Raw genomic sequence first — 20,419 nt, 5'->3', positions numbered from 1 at the left:
GAAGAGTCGTTTGCCGACTTGGAGGTGTCATGGCAATTAACTTAAAATTTGAAGTGATTTAACGATCTACATAGATTTACCTTCTGCCACCTAGATAGATTTAAAGACGAAATTCTTTCAATGAGTGATGGAAAGCAACAAATTTAAGTTTAGTGGCCACTGAAATAATTCTTGAAGTTGAGTGAGTAAGTCACGACGAAGTACAAAGTTTGATGCCAATGAAACATCTAACTCGATAATTATCTCGTTAGTTAATGATTTTAATTGGATTATACTAATTTGAATGTATCTTTTTTAACTGAGATGTACTTAATTTAACTGGATTGGACAAAATTTAGCCCTTGTTTAGCCCCCATTGTAATGAGATTTTGGATATATTTTGAAATAGTAATTTTTGAAAGAATGTGTGGTTAAAAAAGAATGAAATTTTTTTGGTTTATGTATAATATTATTTTATTAAAGAATGTGTGGTTGAAAATAAGAAATAAAAAATATATTAATAATTTAATGGGGCCAAACAAGGGCTTAAATTAATTTATTGTCAAATTCTTTTTGTAAATGGTTCGACGATTTGAAATAGTTTGCAAAGATTAAAACCTAAACCAAACCCATTCGAAACGGTTTGATTCGATTTAAAATCAAAACAACAACGGATCCACGTAAATCCAAACCAACTATGTCAAAAAAGGGTTTTGGTTTGATTTTGCAGTTTGACGATTTCAAAGTTCAGCTCTATTATCTACAACCGATTATTGCATTACTTTAATCCTAATTATAACATATAAATATGGGAATTTAGATTTTTATTAAAATACAAACAAGGATTTTGACTGTCTTTATTACCTGCCCTCATTCTTGTATTCTTAATTTCGTAACAGAATTTTAATTATATTGTAAAATGTATATTAGCCCAAATTTTTCTCAAAGTTGAAATCTTTTGCTCAATTACCATATTTTCCACATTTCAAGGGTTCGCTGTCGTCTTTTCTTCTTGAAAACTTGCCGAAGAAGATTTTTAGTTGACTTTCTGGTTTTTCTTTGGGGGATTTGATAAAAAAAAAAAAGCCTAGTCAAATAATGATATTTGTAAAATAATATTTCTTCAATGTTTTTTGGTCAAATAGCCTTCACTTAAAAAATACATAAAAAATAATGTCAAATATCTAAAATGCTCTCACAATGAAAAATACCCAAATACCCATTTCAATCCAATTAAGTCCCTCAATTCATCTACAAAACACATCAACGTGCTTTCCTAGTGGTTTCTTTCCTAAAATCTTGTTATTCATTGTATTCTTCTTCCATCTTCTCTAATATTGTGAGCATTTGAACAAGAATTTTATTGTCCATATTATCTACATTGAAATCTCTACTATATTTAAAAAAAAAAGAAAGGTATTTTTGAAAATCTCACTTACTTTGGTACTTTTATTGTTGAATATAATATAAAATAATATTTTAGTTTATGTTATTTTCTCATTTGGTGTATGTTTGTAGCGTCCACAACTATTGGACGATAACAACACTCCAGTCATTATTTGTAGTGTAGAACGACACTACAGTTGTTACCCCCCATGTAAAATGACAGTACAACTGTAATCTGTTATGATCTGTCCGTTATTGATAATATATTGTGGTTACTTTGATAATTTAAATATGGTAACTATTTTCATATTATTTTAATATATACTTGAATCGATGAGCCATAATGAAAGATATTTATTTCTTGTTATAACAAAACACCACTGGTGCCGTTTTTAGTATTTTACCTAGAAAATATAGAAATGAAGTTCAAAAATTATATATTATTGTTCTAATAACAATTTATTTTTAAATATACAAGTTATCAATTATTCATATCGTGTTTACATAACAACATTTGTGGTGTTTTCATAACAGTAACAGTACTATCGTTATTCTCATTTTTCATGTTGTCTAAGCAATGAGAGAATCTCTTAAATTATGTGAGCGACATGTCTATCTTGTGACTTAAATGAGTTCAAATTATGGAATATAAAGGTCCGAAATGCTCGTGGCTGCTTATACTTATGTTTATTGACGGAACGACACAAGTGACATTTAATGGCACATGTGTCGTTCTGTTGGTTTCTCCTATATTTCGCTTCATTTTCACCGCGTCGACCTCAAAGATCGGACCTCCTAACTTAAGAAAGTCAGAACTAATAATTACGTGATGAATAAACAGTAGAATTGACATATATTGTAAATGTCGCGTTGGTGAAATCACAAGTCACTATCCACATTTGTTGAAAAATAAAAGTAATGAGAGTATCTTCCAAATTATGTGAATATCATATCCATCTCGCGACTTAAATAAGTTTAAATTATGGAATATCGAGGTCTGAAAGGCTCGTGACTGCTCATACTCGTGTCTATCGACAGAATGACACAAGTGACGTTTAATGGCACCTGTGTCGTTCTGTTGATTTCTCTTATATTTTGTTTCATTTCCACCGTGTCGACCTCAAGGATCAGACCTCCTAATATAAGAAAGTCAGAATTATTAATAACGTGACGAATAACGGTAGAATTGAAGTAGATTGTAGATGTCGCGTTGGTGAAATCATAAGTCACCATCCATATTTGTTGGAAACAAAAGTAACGAGAGTATTTCCCAAATTGTGTGAGCGACATATCCATTTCGTGACTTAAATGAGTTCAAATTATGAAATATTGAGGCCCGAAAGGCTCATAGCTGTTCATACTCGTGTTTATCGACGAAATGACACAAGTGACGTTTAACGGCACATGTATCGTTCTGTTGGTTTCTCCTATATTTCGCTTCATTTCCATCGTGTTGACCTCAAGGATCGGACCTCCTAATATAAAAAAGTTAGAATTATTGATTACATGGTGAATAACGGTATAATTGATATAGATTGTAGTGCCGTTTAACAACTCTTGTGCCGTTCTGTTAATTTCTTAAATATTTTGTTTATTTTTCAGTGTAACAACCTCAAACATTAGATCTCCTAACTTTAAAAAGTTAGAAAGATTGATCATAAGACAACAAAAGGTTGAATTGACATAAATTATATGACATTGAGTTGGTGAAATCACAAGTTATTGTATCGATTCGTTAGAAAATATAATTATTGAGCACATCTCTCAACTTTTGTAAACGGAATATTCATATTGCAATTGAAATGAGTTCAACTTATTGATTTTCAAGGAATGGGTGGGTCTTATCTACCTATACTCATCTTTATAGACAGAACGACACAAGTGTCGTTTAACAGCTCTTGTGTCGTTCTATTGATTTCACAAATATTTTGCTTCTTTTTCAATGCAAAAACCTCAAACATTATATTTCCTAACTTAAGAAAGTTTTAAAAAGTTGATCGTGAGAAAAAGAACAATTGAATTGACATAGATTATACGACATTGAGTTGGTGAAAATCAAGAGTCTTGTATTGATTCGATAGAAATTATAATTAATGAGTATATCTCTCAACTTTATTAAATAAAATGTTCATATTGCTATTGAAATGAGTTCAACTTATTGATTCTCAGGGCATGGATGGGTCATGGCTACGTATACTCATCTTTATAGATAAAACGACACAAGTGCCGTTTAACAACTTTTGTGCCGTTCTGTTAATTTCTTAAATATTTTATTTCTTTTCCAACGCAATAATCTCAAATATTAGAACTCCTAACTTAAAAAATTTAGAAAGGTTGATCATGAGACAACGAACGGTTGAATTGACATAAATTATACAACATTGAGTTGGTGAAATCACAAGTTATTATATTGATTCGTTAGAAAATATAATTATTGAGCATATCTCTCAACTTTTGTAAACGAAATATTCATATTACAATTGAAATGAGTTCAATTTATTGATTTTCGGTGCATGGATGGGTCATGGCTACATATACTCGTCTTTATAGACAGAATGACACAAGTGTCGTTTAACAACTCTTGTGTCGTTCTATTGATTTCAAAAACATTTTGCTTCTTTTCCAAATGCAGCGACCTCAAATATGGATCCACTAACTTAAGAAAGTTAGAAAGATTGATCAGTGATAAAGAACAATTGAATTGATATAAGTTATACAATATCGAGTTAATGAAATAATAAGTTATTATATTGATTTGTTAAAAAATATAATTAATGAGCACATCTCTCAATTTTTGTAAATAACATATCCATCTTGCAGTTGAAATGAGTTTTGGGGCATGGATGGATCGTGGCTACCTATATTCATATTTATAGATAGAACGACACAATTGTCGTTTTCTTTACAGTAACGAAATAGGTGCTGTTCTCATGGAAAAAATATGTATAGATAATGGCACTTGTGTCGTTCTTTTAAAACTTTTCATCTTAGTAATGTTACAAGTAATGTTCTCAATGACCTTTTCATCCTCTAAATGGCATTTGTGTTGTTCTCTTAGAACTTTTCATCTTAGTATCGGCACAAGTGATTCTATTATTTTCAACAAAATATAAGTAATGAGCATATCTCTTAATTTTTTTTTAAATGCCATATCCACCTTGCAAGTTAAATGGATTCAACTTGTTATTTCACGAGGTGAGGAGGAGTCGTGGTTGCTTAAACTCGTAATATAAACAGAACGGCGCAAGTGCCGTTTTATTATCAGTAATGACACATGAGTGCTCTGTTGATTTCTCCTTTATTTTCATTTGTTTTCAATGCAACGACTTTTAGATTTGGACACCCTAAATTGTGCAGTTCTTATAGTAATAATAGAAGTTTATATTTATGTATGTCACTTGTACTGTTCTCTTAGAATTTTTCATCTCAATAACGACACTGATACCGTTCTTAGGGATTTTTCAACTACTGTAACGGCACTTGTGCCATTTTCATGAACACTTATAAATCAAATATAGTGATAGTTGTATTGTTATCATAAACGTTTTCATTTCAGTAACGATACAAGTGTCATTCTCATAGACAAGTGATGTTCTCGTCTTAGTAACGACACTTGTGCCATTTTCATGAACACTTATAAATCAAATATAGTGATAGTTGTGCCATTCTCATAAAAGTTTTCATTTCAGTAACGATACAAGTGTCATTCTCATAGACAAGTGATGTTCTCGTCTTAGTAATGACACGAGTATCATTCTCGTGGACAAGTAAATTTATAATCATAACGGCAGTTACGCCATCATTGGGATGCTCAACTAACAATTAATGAGCATATTTCTCAACTCTTATTTATAGATAGAGCGGCGGAAGGGTCGTTTTCATTTCAGTGACGACTCTTGTGCCGTTCTATTGATTTTTTCTATATTTTCATTTTATTTCAGTACAATGATTTCATATATTTGACCCTCTAATAAATCATAAACATTTTCATCTGAGTAATGATGTTTGCTCCGTTCTCATGAAATTTTGTAACAAACATGAAAACACTTATATCGTTCTCATCTTTCTCTTTTAAGTTTACTAACGGCACTTGTATCATATTTATGGATGCTTTTACTTTTAATAACGTAACACGTGCCATTATCATGAAATAATAACAAACTAGAGATAGATGTATAATTAAAATGCAAATATTTAATTTAAAAGACATTAACAAAAATGTATGAAAAATTAATAGAACAGCACAAGTACCGTTATTAATATGAAAATAACTCTTGTACCATTATGGGGTTATTTGAGCCCCCACCTTTTTTTTTTTTCAACAAATGAATTTTGTAATAGTGTTGTAATTGGGAATGTATGGTTAAAAAATAAAAAAAAAGTTTTGAGTTTGTGTATAATATTATTTATTGAAGAACATGTGGTTAAAATGAGATCAAATTACTGTTCAATAATGCATTTTGATGAAAAATGAGGCTCAAACAAATACTATACGTGTTAACACGAGTAAAAATAGCTACGTCTAATCTATGTTCCGAGAACTAATAGTGGAACTCATTTATGTTATTTATGACATTGTCAAACCTTCTATATTACATATGTTAGGGAGTCTATTATTAAATGTTGTTTTGTTAAAATATAGGGTGTTAGCAAAAATTTCGTAACGACAGAAGTGTCATTACTGGACATGAAAAAGACACTTATACTGTTACGTGTATAACTATGAGTATAAAGTAGTCACGGTCCATTCTTTCCCTGAAAAATAATAATTGGAACTTATTTATATTGTAATATATACATGACACGTACAAAAATTGATTGATATGTTTATTAACTTAATCGACACCTTATATTTTCACCATCTCAATAATATAAATATTATGTATTTTCAATCGTTCTTTGTAACTAGTCAATATTTTTGTGTTATATACGTTATTGAGTCCATTATTAGAGTCATCTCGTTGAAAAAATTAAACTGCAGTAGATAATGACTATAATGTCGTTTTACTTTACAAATAACAGCTGAAGTGGTGTTCTGTATTTCATATAGCAATTATAGTGTTATTACATCCAATGGTTGTAAAATAACACAAAAAGCACACTAAATACGCAAACAATACCAACTAAATATTATTTAATACTATATTTAATAATAAAAATACAATATAGATGGGATTTCTAAGAGCATCTTTCCTCTTGCTTTCTATGTAAATGTATGCTATCCAAACTCTTGTTCAAATTTGATTGAAGAGAAGACGGTAGATGAATGTAATTTTGAGAACTTAAAATTGAAGAAGATGAATAGGGAAAGAAGATGTTATTTTCAAAAGGAAAAAAAAAAAAGAAATTAGGGTTCTAAGGTGCATTTGAAGGAAAAATGACGAGATGAAAGGAGAAAAATTGGAAGACAATAAGTTAACAATTAAATGAGAATTTCGTCATTTTGCCAACTAAAATATTTTACATTTCTTATTTGTTTTTATTATTGATCAAAAGTCATTTCATCAAATACAATGTTTAGTTGGGCTAAATGGCCAAATTCCCCTTTTTATTTTCATGGACTAGTCTAATTATGGGTACTATATCTCTAAATTTAGTTGGACATGATATCATTATGTTATCACATAGAATGGAGGTGCTGTATAGCATTACATTTTATTGTTGGACAGGCTGTGGAGCATGGGACCCTTTTTCTCTAATTGGGGCATGACACGTCTCCACGTGTTTCAAGAGTATTTGGTTCTCTAATTATAATAAAAAATAAAAATAAAAAAGGTATATATATCGCATAATATCTCTTTATTTCTTTTGCATGTTTCCCTTCAACTACTGTTAATATTTGATTCTTGTTATCTTTGTTATAAGAATTTCTATTGGTATCAAGATAATTTGGTTCTCTAATTATGATTGAAAAATACTAAACCTTTTATGTATATCGTATCATATCTTTTTTATTCTTTCGCATATTTCTCCTTCAACTACTGTTATTCTTTAATTCATGTTATCTATGTCATAAGAATTTCTATTCGTTTGGTGTGTGAGTCTTCTATTTGGTCACTTTCGATCATTAATTTAGTATTTTCACACCTAGCTATTTCAAAACCAGTACTTGCATTTATAATGAGAAAAGTATTCTCAAATTTAAAAGATGGTAGTACTGACTTTTCATTAATATACTTTGTAAGAGTTCACGTCAAATGCTCCTAAAGTTCTACTAAAGAAGAACACGTGATATAGATTTCATTGACAATATTCAATCGTTTCAAAGATTCTACTTTTATTGAAGCAATAAAAATGTTGATGTCTATTTATAAGAGATATTACATCTAAAGGCTAATATGGGGACTAATAATTGTCTTCCTGAATATTTCTTGTAAGAAACAACATTGATGTAGAACGAAGTAGAATTGCATTATTTCATTTTGAATCAAGGTGTATTTTTATTTTTTATTTTTTTTTTATTTTTTTGAAAGTCGTATTATATTTTTATAAGCATGTCTTGTATACTAAGATTTTGAATTTTTTTTCCCTACTTGGTGAAACACGTAGACGCCTCAGTGCCATATACCACTAATTTGGAATTTGAGGAGTTATCATCTTAGTATCTATGTACCCTTATGAAAGAAATTTGGGATTTTGTGGAATTTTCTTGCGTATGTGTTTCTCTTTGTAAGGTTCTTTAATGTATTCTTTGAGAGCTTATAGAGATCATAAGTATGAAATGCTATGTTCTTGAGAAGATTGAAATGTACATTTTCGCAAAGAATTTAGATTTATTTAGTTATTTTACAAGTTGTGGACTTATTTTATATCATCGTCTTGTAACCCTCTAATTAATTAGACTTATTGAGCAAAGAGTATTTTGTGTGGAGCTTAATTAAACCTCCGTAATAAATCCTTATGTTCTTTTATCTTTTGTTCACGATTTTATTATCTGAAACTGGTGTTCAATTAGGATGTTGACATAACAATACCACATAAAATAAAAAGAACAGAAATATGAATTCCTTTTTAGAAAACAATTTCATTATTTATGTGATGGACAAACAAATTATATGAAACCGCGGTGTCTTTAAGAAATTAAAAAAAAATGATCAATAAGTTCGACAATAATTTTTAAAGTTTTAATCATCTAAGCATCGACATGCTATTAAGGCGTAAATTTAACATTGGTAAAATACTGATATATATAGATCAATATATATAAAGTTTGGACTAACCTCTTATATATAAAATTTATATTTTAAGATAGAATTCAAAGTCTTAATATGATTATAGAATTCATTAGACTCAAACAAACAATTTGATCCAATTAAAACAACTCTAATCAATAACTTACCAATTGAATTGGTCATTGAGTGATTGGTGACTTACCAAAATCAATACCTAGATTGGGTCACATAATTATTTCATTAGTACAGGATAACTACAATTCTGCTAATTTAAATCTATAAAAAATATTATCCATTTATGGAATGTCAAGATGTCGATGCCCATTACTTAGCTGATTGTAACAGTCTGACCAATTTTTTTTTTTTTATTTTTAATATCACAATATTCTACTATTACGATTTCTTAAATGTTAAATAGTCTTATCAGTACAAACAAATCAAATAAAATGTATACGAAAGCAAAAGAGATTAACTTTAAGCAAAATATGAACGTAATTTAAGGTCATAATTGTCCTTTGAAATATATGACATTATAATAATGTGGGAGGAAAGAATACGCGGACAGGATTCAAAAAATAAGAGAAGGGACGATTTACTTGACATGTTAAGGACATTAAGTTGGATTGAATTCAACATTAAAGAAAGAGTAAGAAAGCAGAAAAAAGCAAGCAAGATCAGAACTATTAAAGCATCGTAAATTGTTACTATTGGAAAATCATAAATTGGGATAAAGTGTGCGGCAGACAAAATCAATACAATAAGTCTTCAAATTTTTGTACCATTACACAAGTTTAATCATTCGAGAAAGTGAGTAATACACAAAATAGAGGATTTCTAAGTTAGTATCCTATTCGAGGACCAAAGAATATACACTACAAGAGATAAAGACTCAGGAATCTAATTCAAATCTATAAAAAAAAGATATTATTCATAATCATACTAGTTTATCTTTTATTTAAAGTGAAAGGCTTATTAATCATTGACATGGCATTGTAACATACGTTTAGAGTGCAAATGTGACCCTAGAATTAAAATGTGTTCACGATGGAAAGATATATATGCATATACTTATTAAATATTAAACATTTTAAGCAGGTTGAACTTAGTCTCTTTTAAAATTAAACTAATGGTTTGTGTATTTATGAAAACTTTACGTCATGGTGGTTGCAAAAAATGAAATAAAAAATAGTAACTACTACACTATGCAAGATTATAATAATTCGATTCATGGAGGTATAGATGATTGATAAAGTAAATTATTATTATTCTTTCTATAATCCCTCAATTCAAAAGCATATTGATCAAATCATCTTTATACAGAAATGTCAAGTCTGAATCACAAAAGTATAATTTAGAACATCTTTTAGTTGCACCTCCAAAATACATCTTTATTCCACCATTTTCCATTGTTGACATTCTTGATCTTAGGTGACTGAATGAATAAAAAAAAAAAAACAAGAGGAAATTTCACAAAAATGTCCATTTTTATCTAGTCATTTGTAAAAATGTCTAATTTGGAAGAATTTATACCAAAATACCCTTATTAACAATTTATAATTCCACACTAAGACAAAAAAATGGACATTTTTACAATATTGTTATTGACCAATAAAATTTTGACACATAACCTGTCATATTTAGTTAAAAAAGTATACAAGTCAAATCACAATAAATGCTATGTTTTTCATTGATTCAGAAATGTCGAGAACAATATTTTTAAATGTAGAGAAATGTCATATTCAAAATGAAATGTCATTCTAGATAAATGAAACGGTGTTCAAAAGTCGAGAATGACATATGAAATGTCGAGAAACATTATTTTAATGTAGCTTCTCATGGAAGCCACTTCTCAAAATTCGTGACAAATTGATAAAAAAAATCAAATGTCGAGAACGACATTTAAAATATCGAGAATATCACTTCAAAATGTAGCTTTTCATTAAGGGCATAATAAACAAGTTGGCACTAAATTCAAATGAGTGGACACTTTTCAACTCATACACTTAAAATTGGATATTCTAAAAAATGCCCCTTAATAACTTAAAGAAGGAGCCAAAAAAAAAAAAAAAAAAAAAAAAAAAAAACCATCTCTCAACAGCACACTACGCCGATTCCATCGTAAACCACCAACCCACCCGTCTAATGCTGCTGCCTTCTCGATCCTCAACCTTCTTCAGTACACAAGAAAGTAAATGTGGCTTTCCACAAATCAAATCTACTAATATCAAATTGGCCATGATTTCCTAGAAAATATTGAATATTTACAATATCAGGAAGGAAGTGGTTTGTTTGCTAAGGTTTAAAAAAGATGTAAGCTACTTATTCAATTTTTTTTTTTTTTTTGGCAGAACCTTCGAGCTTTATTGGTAACTAGAAGTTGATTCCAAGTGATCTGAGCAATCAATTACGCAAAACGAATAGAAGGCAAATTACATTTATCTAAATGAATACAGCCAATTGTAGAGATAGGGAAACTAGAAATTGATTCTAAGTAATCTGAGCGACCTTGAGAACCAAGAAGCAGTAAAGAATCGGCCACCTGGTTCGCTTCGCTATAAACATGTGATATATCAATAGATATAATCTGAGCAAGCACTAAAATATCATCCCAAATCAGCCAAAACGACCAAGGAATGGTGACATGATGATGAAACTAATGAACCACCACATTGGAATACGTTTCTATACCAATCCTCTCTACGCCAAGGACATTAGCATATTTGAAGGCCTATCTTAAGAGCTGATACCTTCGCTAAAGTGTTAGTACCAACCCAAGATAATAATAGAATCCAAAAATTACCTTACCCTACCAATCCCGAAGCAAACCACCACAACCCGCCGGACTTGGATTTCCAGCTCTAGCACCGTCAATATTTACTACCTTTTTGAGCCCCATTTTTATTCAAGAATGAATTTTGGAATTGTAGATTAAATGAGAATGTATGATTAAAAAATAAGAAATAATTTTGAATTTACATGTAATATTATTTTATTGTAAAATATGTGGTTGAAAAGAAGAAAAAGAAAAATGTATTTTAAAAATAATGAGAATCAAATAAAGGCTTACTTTGGTGGGAACCATCTTACAACAATTGCTAATTAATACAACGGACTCTGGATCTTCCCGTTCATTTTCTTTGCCTATTGAACTGACCAGCATGTTCAAACTAAGCTTACTTGACTTCATACATGTATACATAAGGTGACTCGGTGTAGCATATATGTTAATGGTAAAATTCGATTTATAAATATGAAATAAATAACAATGTATTAGGGTATAAGTTACTCTTCCTAACAAACAGTACTTTTAAGATGGATCTCTAAATCTCAACAGGCTTTGTTTTCTCCGCTTCCTCATTTCTCACTTTCCTCTCCTTTCTGCCATTGCTTTCTCAAGTTGACGTGGGTAATGCTGGGCTGTGCTACAACAATGGAAGCATTTGATAGTGAAAAAGTTGTTGAAAGTGTGAATAATGCTCTTCTTCATTGGAAGAAGAAAATGAAATCCAACAGCCTCGAAATAGTATTCGAAAATTTAAGAATCAACAATTGTGGTTCAAAATAGTATCAAAGTAACAGCTAAAATTGTGCTTGATCCAGACTTTAATGGAAAATGGATGAGGGACATATTTTAAGACACTATTTAAAAATATATATGTCGAACATTCTCCAACAACTTAAACTTTTGGATCAAATGATTAAAAAATGAATTGTATTCGTATATCAATAAAAAAGTCCAAGGAGTGAACCTGAAAATCTGTTAAACTCTCATTGGTGACATAATGATGATTGGATAATTGAATTGAATTAGAATATTGCAATTTCTTTCCTAGATAAGCATGATTGAAAAACAGGAAAATAATTTGATATGAAAAATGAACTAAAGTAGACCACAAATTCTATGTATTGCCAAATTTTTTGGACCACAAAACAATTATGGACGGATTTGTAATATTCCACAAACACACGCCAAAAGACATGAAATGGAACTGATTCTTAATCGCGGTGGTTGGTAGGCCACAAAAATTCTTGATATCTCCGTTAATATTGCTCCACATTTGACAGAATTTCGAACCCCGAACCCACTATTTCTTTAAAATATAAAATTATCTTATAAAGAACGATATTCCAAATTCGGCTATGTTTGAGCCACATTTTTAAAAAAAATATATATTTTTTTAAATAGTGATTTGACATCATTTCAACCACACATTTTTCAATAAAATAATATTACACGCAAATTCAAAACATTTCTTTATTTTTTAACTACACATTTCCCATCAATATACTATTCAAAAATGCATTCCTAGGAAAATAATGTGGCTCAAACAGGGGTTCGGAATAATTTACTTTACATTTAACATAGTAAGAAATGTTAATTTGCAAGTAAACTTGTAAAATGCACTTTTCTGTTTTGAACACGTTTTTAAAATTAAAATTCTTTAGAAACTCTAGAAAATGTTCTAGAGACTCCCAAAAAAAGCCTAATATTCGAAACTTTTTGATCAAATATTTGAGAACTTCATAGCATATATTATCATGACTCCCTTTTTTTTTCGGTTGGGGTGGGGTGGGGTGGGGATGTTGAGCTAAAGCTTTACTTGAATTATATGTTATCATCAACAAGAAACAAACGTTCAAGAACAATATAATTTGTAGAGTAAAGGAGATTCCACTAAAATATGAAGAAAGAACACAGATTTTGTATTTACAACTTTGTCTAAATTAATATAAAATACAATGAAGAGCTTAATATATATATATATATAGGAAATGTCACAAACCCTAGGAGTAGAATTATAGAAAGAAATGAATACTCAAAACACGTCAAAATGCGAAAACGGACCTGAGCTACATGAATATGGCGCTCGAGAGCCAAGCGGGAGTAGCCCCAACGCTTGAGATTCAGGTTGGCACTAAGTTCACTGCTTTGGTTGCTCGAGCTCCAGTTGAGCGCCAGGCGAGCATAATTGCGTCAAAAAATCCTCCATGGTCAATATGTTGATATCTTCAAGTCTAAAATAAATTCCAACTCCCAATTGAACTTTCAAATAAAACTTCAACTAGAATTTTGTTAAATAGACTTTGAATAGGATTCGAAATAACATTCCAAATGAATTCGGGTCATATCTTAATTCTATCAAACTCAATCTTAACACGAATTCCACTACAATAAACAAAACTTCAAAGATTTTCCTCTTGAAGACAAAATTCCACTACAATGAATAAATTTCATCTCTTCAACAAAAACACAAATGAAATATTCCATTAGAATTTTCAATTGGAAATATTCTTTGAAACTTTGCAACCCAATTAGAGCAAAAACAAACAATGAAATAGAATCACCACAACTGAATGCATCAAAAGAAGAATCTTGACTCGAATCAATACCCTTAACCATATTCAAACTATTATCAACTAAATCAGCAACATTGTACCTATATAGAGGCATATGATCAAAGCAGCATTACCCATAACTTCTAAACTTAACTAAGATGTATTCTTCAAATAAGATCCTGAACTAGACTTTGATACCAATTTTTTGAAGAAAATATGAGATTTTAGGCATAATTTGAAGTAATTGATCACAAAAGCTCAAGAACAATATAATTTGCGGACTAAAGGAGTTATGCTAAAATATGGAGAAATAATACAAAAATTTTGTGTTTACAACTTTTTCTAAAGATTTTGTGTTTACAACTTTTTTTTAACTTAATCTTAAAAACAATGAAGAGCTAAATATATATTGGGGATACTTCAAATCATACAAGTAGAATTATAGATAGAAAGGAATGCTTAAAATGCGTCAAAACATGAAAAGAGGCATGGGCCAGATGAATATGGTGCTCAAGTACTAGACGGGCTCCGCACCACCACTCAAGCATCGAGATAGGACCAGATGGGCGCCAGCTTCATTGCTTTCAATGCTCGAGCTCCAGTCAACACCAAGCGAGCATAATTGTGCCAAAAGTCTCCTTTGGTCCATATCTTGATCTCTTCAAGTTCAACACAAATTTAAACTTCCAGCTGAGCTTTCAAATAAAATTTTAACTAGAATTCAACACATAAATTTCGGATAGGATTCTAAATAACATTCCAAATAGAATTCGATTCACACTCTAATTCTAACATAGTGGCTAGGGTACAAATCCCACTTTTTTCTGCTAGTGTAGCGTCGGGGTCCCAGATCTTTTGATCCACAAGTGGAGATGCCATGATTGTGACAGGAGATTCCACCTCGATTTTCACAACGTACGCAGTGGTAATTTAAGACAAACATTTCTATTGTTACTATATTTGATGAAGAGAATTTCACATCATGTTCCCCAGCCACAAAACACAAAGATAACGATAGTTCCATGGCTTTTAAACACTTCTTATATAAACCACCCCGTTTCTAAGTTTCTTTATAATCAAAGAGAACAATATTTTTCCCCATAAGTTGAAGATGTACAAATTTTCATGTTATGGAAAGAAATTGCAATATCTTTCTACCTTTTTTTGGCAATCAACATGTTTCGTTATCAACCCATTTTGGATCCAGGTTTTTTATTTCGTCTTCCTATCCATTACAGGATTTTGGGTTCTTAAGTTTTTAAAGCCGAAAACCGAGTTCAGGCCTAGGAACATAGACTTGTTTTTCACTTCTGTGTCTGCTACCACGGTCTCAAGCATGTCCACAGTCGAAATGGAGGTTTTCTCTAACGCGCAATTAATTGTTATGACCATCTTGATGTTCATAGGGGGTGAAATTTTCACTTCCATGGTTGGACTTCACTTAAAGAGGTCCAAGATTATTACATGGAACACCGAAGAAAAAGGTACTTCTGTTGATCAAATTCAGTTGACTATAGAGCCAGTCCCCAACTATAAAGCACCGTGGTTTGAGACTCAAAATGATGTCTCATCACCATATTGTAACGCGATTCTCCACTACAATTCAATCAAATTTTTGAGCTTTGTAGTTTTAGGCTATTTTCTAGTAATTCAATTATTAGGTGTCGCATCTGTTTTAGTTTATCTAGCCCTTTTTTCAAGTGCAAAAGATGTACTAAGAAACAAGGGTATTAAGGCACTAACTTTTTCTGTCTTCACAATAGTTTCAACCTTTGCTAGTTGTGGTTTTGTGCCCACAAATGAAAACATGATAGTTTTTAGCAAGAATTCAGGGCTTTTATGGATTCTTATTCCCCAAGTCCTTCTTGGGAACACATTATTTCCATCGTGTTTTAGATTTTTGATATGGGTTTTGGGAAAGAAAATCAAAAAGGCCGAGGCCAAATACCTGTTGAAGAATACAACAAAAGTTGGGTACCTCCACTTGCTTCCTAGCCTACATTCATCGTTCCTAGTAGCCACGGTGCTCGGGTTTATTCTCACAGGGTTCGTACTATTCTGCTTTCTGGAGTGGAATTCAGAAGGCTTGGGTGGACTCAATACTTATCAAAAAGTCGTTGGCATTCTATTTGAAACGGTTAATGCAAGGCATAGCGGTGAAACTATTGTCGATCTCTCTACAATTGCACCAGCCATCTTGGTGTTCTTCGTTGTAATGATGTTAGTCTCTCTCTCTCTTTCTCAAACATTTTATGAGTTCTATAACATGATGACAAGTAAAACATACAATAGGTGCAACAGATGAACAAATACAAAATTATGTAGCTAAGGCCATGTTCATGCATGAAACTGGGTGGTTGATAGTTACTTAAAGATGCAATACATATAAAGTCGACTTTAGCAAAGGAAAGAACCATACAAGATCTAAGAAATTGTTAATTGACATGAATTCTTCTTTCAACAACCACTCCAGTCTGTAGTATAAATAATTTCATCTACTTTATTCCTGAATACACCAGAAACTGATTTTAAACTCGAACCGAGCTGAAAAAGCTTGTATAGTATCAGAATTTTCTAAAAACAGTTTCTAAGCAGGGTCATGTTATGAATTGCCAAATCTCTAACAATATATTGTAGTCAGTTTGATAATAATTGAGTCCATTGCTTTCTTGGGTTTGAGAAAGTAAATTATTAGATATGATGAGAGTATCTCTAACACAACCACAGAAGGCTATCATTTTGCCCCTATTTGATAACCATTCTTTTAAAACTCCTCTTTTTTTTTAATCGTACTCCTTTTTAACTATACATTCTTCCAATATAATGCTTCTCACATAAATCAAAACTTTTTGCTTACTTTTTAACCACACATTTTTTAAAAAAAATTACTATTCAAAAACTCATTCTTCCAAATAAATGGTTGTCAGAGGTTCCTATTTTTTTTTGGTTTCCAAGTTGACACTGACTACATATTTTAATGTTTGCTTTGCGTTAGAATATGGATACAAATCTAAATTGTATGCTTCAAAACTCGTTACCTTGCAACTGGCTTGCTAATAGGACAATATTTTCGGAGTTTCAAGATTAAATTGAGGTCAAATGACACAAGTTTTGGCATATTTAAGGCCCCTTTTAGAGAATTATTTCCTAAGAAAACCTTATTAGTTAGATTTCTTCAAAAACTCTTATAACAAAAATAAGTAGTTCCAAAAATTATACAAACGAGTCGAAAAGCAATTTTTTTGTTTTGTAAGTAACTTTTGACTTTTTCTAAGTTGTGCGAAATGGGCCCTCAGTACAGTGTTACATGTTCAACAGACATAATTGAAATAACGTAGTTTGACCTAAATAACACCTAGATGGGAGGTGAATAGATGTTCATGCGGAATTTTTCATTAATTAATTAATAAATGCAACGAGTCATAATTATTCATTTGTCTAAATCATTTTACAACTTTACTATCCTATGTTGAACTGCTGAATATAAGTAAATTGCAGAAAAAATAAATAACACAATTATTTGGTGACGGAGAAAACCCCTTGCGGGATAAAAAACTCCGTGTCCAAGCCCGTAAGAATTCACTATAAACGAAAATTCAATTTACAATCCGCCAGATACAACTAACACAAGTTTTTCTGACCTTCTGACTGAATTTTCCAAAGCCCTCCTGGATTGTGTGCTCCTACACCAATTCTTGGCTCTTGATTTCATCTATCTTCTGTAGATTCCTAAGAACTATCCGTTCTCAACTGATCGGAATTTCAGTCTCCTTTCCTGATCTTCAAATCTCAACATATGCTCTGGAAGGACAAATTTTGGTGTTTGATGTAGTGGATTTGATATTTTTGTGTGAGTGCACCAGCAGTATGTGGGATTGAATGAATAGATCAAAGTGTAGAAGGTTTTCACCAAGTTCAATCTCTAGCCCAAAAAACGTATGAAAACGGCGCATTGGTATTTATATGGGATGTTTTGGGTAGCGGGCCAGGTTAAAATCTCGAAAATTACAAAATAGGGCTCTCCAGGTGGCACTATCGCTAGAGAAAAAAGTGAGCGAAGTAGTGGCGAAAAGCTAGCGAGGGGATCTCTACTTTTGACGCTCGAGCGATCATTTGGCGAGCAGCTAGTAAAACTTCTACAACAGACCCAAACTTTTGAATATTGACAAATTGATCCCAAACTCTTCAATGATTACAAATTGCCTTTTGATCAAAGAATAGCCAACACAAAATCTAATAATAATTAGCATGTTTGTTAGAGAAGTATTAAGGAATGTATATAATCTAAAATTCATCACGTCACATTTAGTACTAGTAATACTAAAAATGCATGACAAGTTGTACAACTAGGATAACAACAGTATAGAATAAACTCAAAAAACATGTTATTACAATGAGCATATAGAAGTATTGAAGTAATCGTGGTGAAATTATTGACAGGTACCTTCCACCATATACATCATTTCTACCAGTTAAGGGGGATGAACAAAGCACTCTTGACTGTGAAGGGGCAAAGAGAAGAAGAAAATGGATTGCTAAAAGTCTCGTATTTTCACAGCTTTCTTATCTTGTCATCTCAATTATTCTAATATGTATTACTGAAAGAAAGAGCATCAAAGAGGATTCCATCAACTTCAGTGTGCTCAATATCGTAATTGAAGTTGTAAGGTAAAATTTTACTTCTTGGTTTCTCTAAATTGTACCATGATTATCATTAATCATAGGATTTTTTTCTCCCAACACAAATTCGACCATTATTTACAGACTCTGGAATATCTAATGATTACAAGGGCAAGAAAATTAATAAGCACAACCACCATGATTATATTTAACCTACCAGAGTACCAAATTAAATTGCTCAATTTGTTGGCTTGCCAGTCGACTTTCCATTATTGACATGACACCAATAGTTGAGAGAAAAGTCATTTTCTCAAGAGAAATATTTGTTATTTCATATATAATGGTCGGTAATCAATTTTTAATTGGGTTATACATTAATCAAAAGCCAAATATTCATTTTTACCACACATTCATTACTACTACTTATTTATTATCCATACATTTCGTGAGATCCACTACTAATATTATTTATAGATTGATTTATAAATTGGTCAAACTAAGGCCAGATATTCCAATAATTTGTCTTGCTTAAAAATAACTCCTTAATTGTAATAAATGATTAAATTCAAATAAGGAGATTTAAGTTATTCAGGTCCAGCACAGGATCTGGCGGGAAGCACTTTATCATTGCCATAAGATTGCTGCCTCTTAGGGCTCCTCTGCACAATCAAGGGTAGTAGATTTTCTTCATTTTCTAGTCTTAATAGACAAGCATGTTTGGGAAGTGTTGGATAAATGGGAAGTTCTTGTGAGTCACTTGAAATGTCTGGTGAAGAGTGGTTTGGGTAATTATAAACAGTTTATAATAACTGAAGACAGGAGTAATAACAGTATATAAATAATAATAAAAAATTAAGGAAGAGAAACTAAAATCTAATATGGTCCATTTTTATATTTGTAATGAAAATCGATAATGATGGAAGCTGCAAAATTTTATGTTAATTTTATTCTTTATTAACTTTTGATTTTGCAAAAAAATTGCAGCGCTCATGGAAATGTGGGCTTCACGACTGGCTATAGTTGTGAGCGTCAACTACGGCCTCAAGCAAATTGTACGAACAAATGGTACGGATTCTCCGGAAAATGGAGCGACGAGGGAAAAATAATTCTCATTCTTGTCATGTTTTCTGGGAGACTGAAAAAATTCAATATGAATGGAGGGAAAGCATGGAAGCTCTTGTAAGTGAAAAATGGCACAAATTTTTGTACAAATAGGCCAAAAAAAATATATATATATTAATCGTACTTGGGTCAATCACTCTCCTTACTCTCTTAAACTGTTTAATTTATATCACAGGAAGTCCACACCAAAAGCTTGTTTGCCTTTAATTGTTTACAGTAGAAAAAACACAATGGAGAACCATGAGGTAACACTATTTCAAGTTTATCTCAAATCCTTATTCTTAAAACAAATTTTGAGTATAGTAATGCAGGATAAAATCTTTTCTCATCTTTCAAGGGTATAATAAAGCAGGATTGAATCTGGAATCCAATAAAAAAATAATAGTAATAAATAAAAAAATAATTGTTCATTGTGATACAACATAGAAAATGATATTCTTCTTGAATAAATTCTAAAAATCTACAAACGATAACAAGTTTTGAATTACTAAACTTCATGCAGCACCATGTGACCAGGGGCGGAGTCAGGAAATTTGTTTAGTGCGGGCATAATTTAACCCATGTCGAACATTGAGTTTTGGTCAAAAATTTAATGATGATAAAACTATAAAACAAAATCATGGGTTTGGATCGAAAAATAAAATCAATGTAAATTAAAACATATGTTTTATTCCACCTCCCCTATTGCTTAAAAAAAAAAAAGTTTTGGGCCTAAAATTTCAGTGTTATGCCCGCACTCGTCTCAATATGGCTTCGCCCCTGCATGTCACTATGTATCTTCATTGTCCCAAACTATTTTCTTG

General features: G+C 31.2%; 1 protein-coding gene across 2 annotated transcripts; it reads left to right on the top strand.

Annotated features, from left to right (window-relative positions):
* The first annotated feature begins 14,931 nt into the window (after positions 1–14,931).
* LOC111404213 (sodium transporter HKT1-like) lies at positions 14,932–19,984 on the top strand. Of its 2 annotated transcripts, XM_023032993.1 has the most exons (4): positions 14,932–16,094; positions 18,315–18,542; positions 19,479–19,673; positions 19,792–19,984. In XM_023032993.1, exons 1-4 carry the CDS (start codon positions 14,986–14,988, stop codon positions 19,958–19,960), a joined length of 1,701 nt encoding a protein of 566 aa, XP_022888761.1. In that variant the 5' UTR covers positions 14,932–14,985; the 3' UTR covers positions 19,961–19,984. The 2 variants fall into 2 exon arrangements, with proteins under 2 accessions (XP_022888761.1, XP_022888762.1); XM_023032994.1 differs by lacking the exon at positions 19,792–19,984 and having other exon boundaries at positions 14,934–16,094; positions 19,479–19,720.
* Positions 19,985–20,419: the final 435 nt, after the last annotated feature.

This window comes from Olea europaea, chromosome 11 (genome assembly GCF_002742605.1).
Source record: "Olea europaea var. sylvestris chromosome 11, O_europaea_v1, whole genome shotgun sequence".
In the NCBI taxonomy this organism is placed as follows: Eukaryota; Viridiplantae; Streptophyta; class Magnoliopsida; order Lamiales; family Oleaceae; genus Olea; species Olea europaea.
This window is presented reverse-complemented; position numbering and strand designations above follow the sequence as displayed.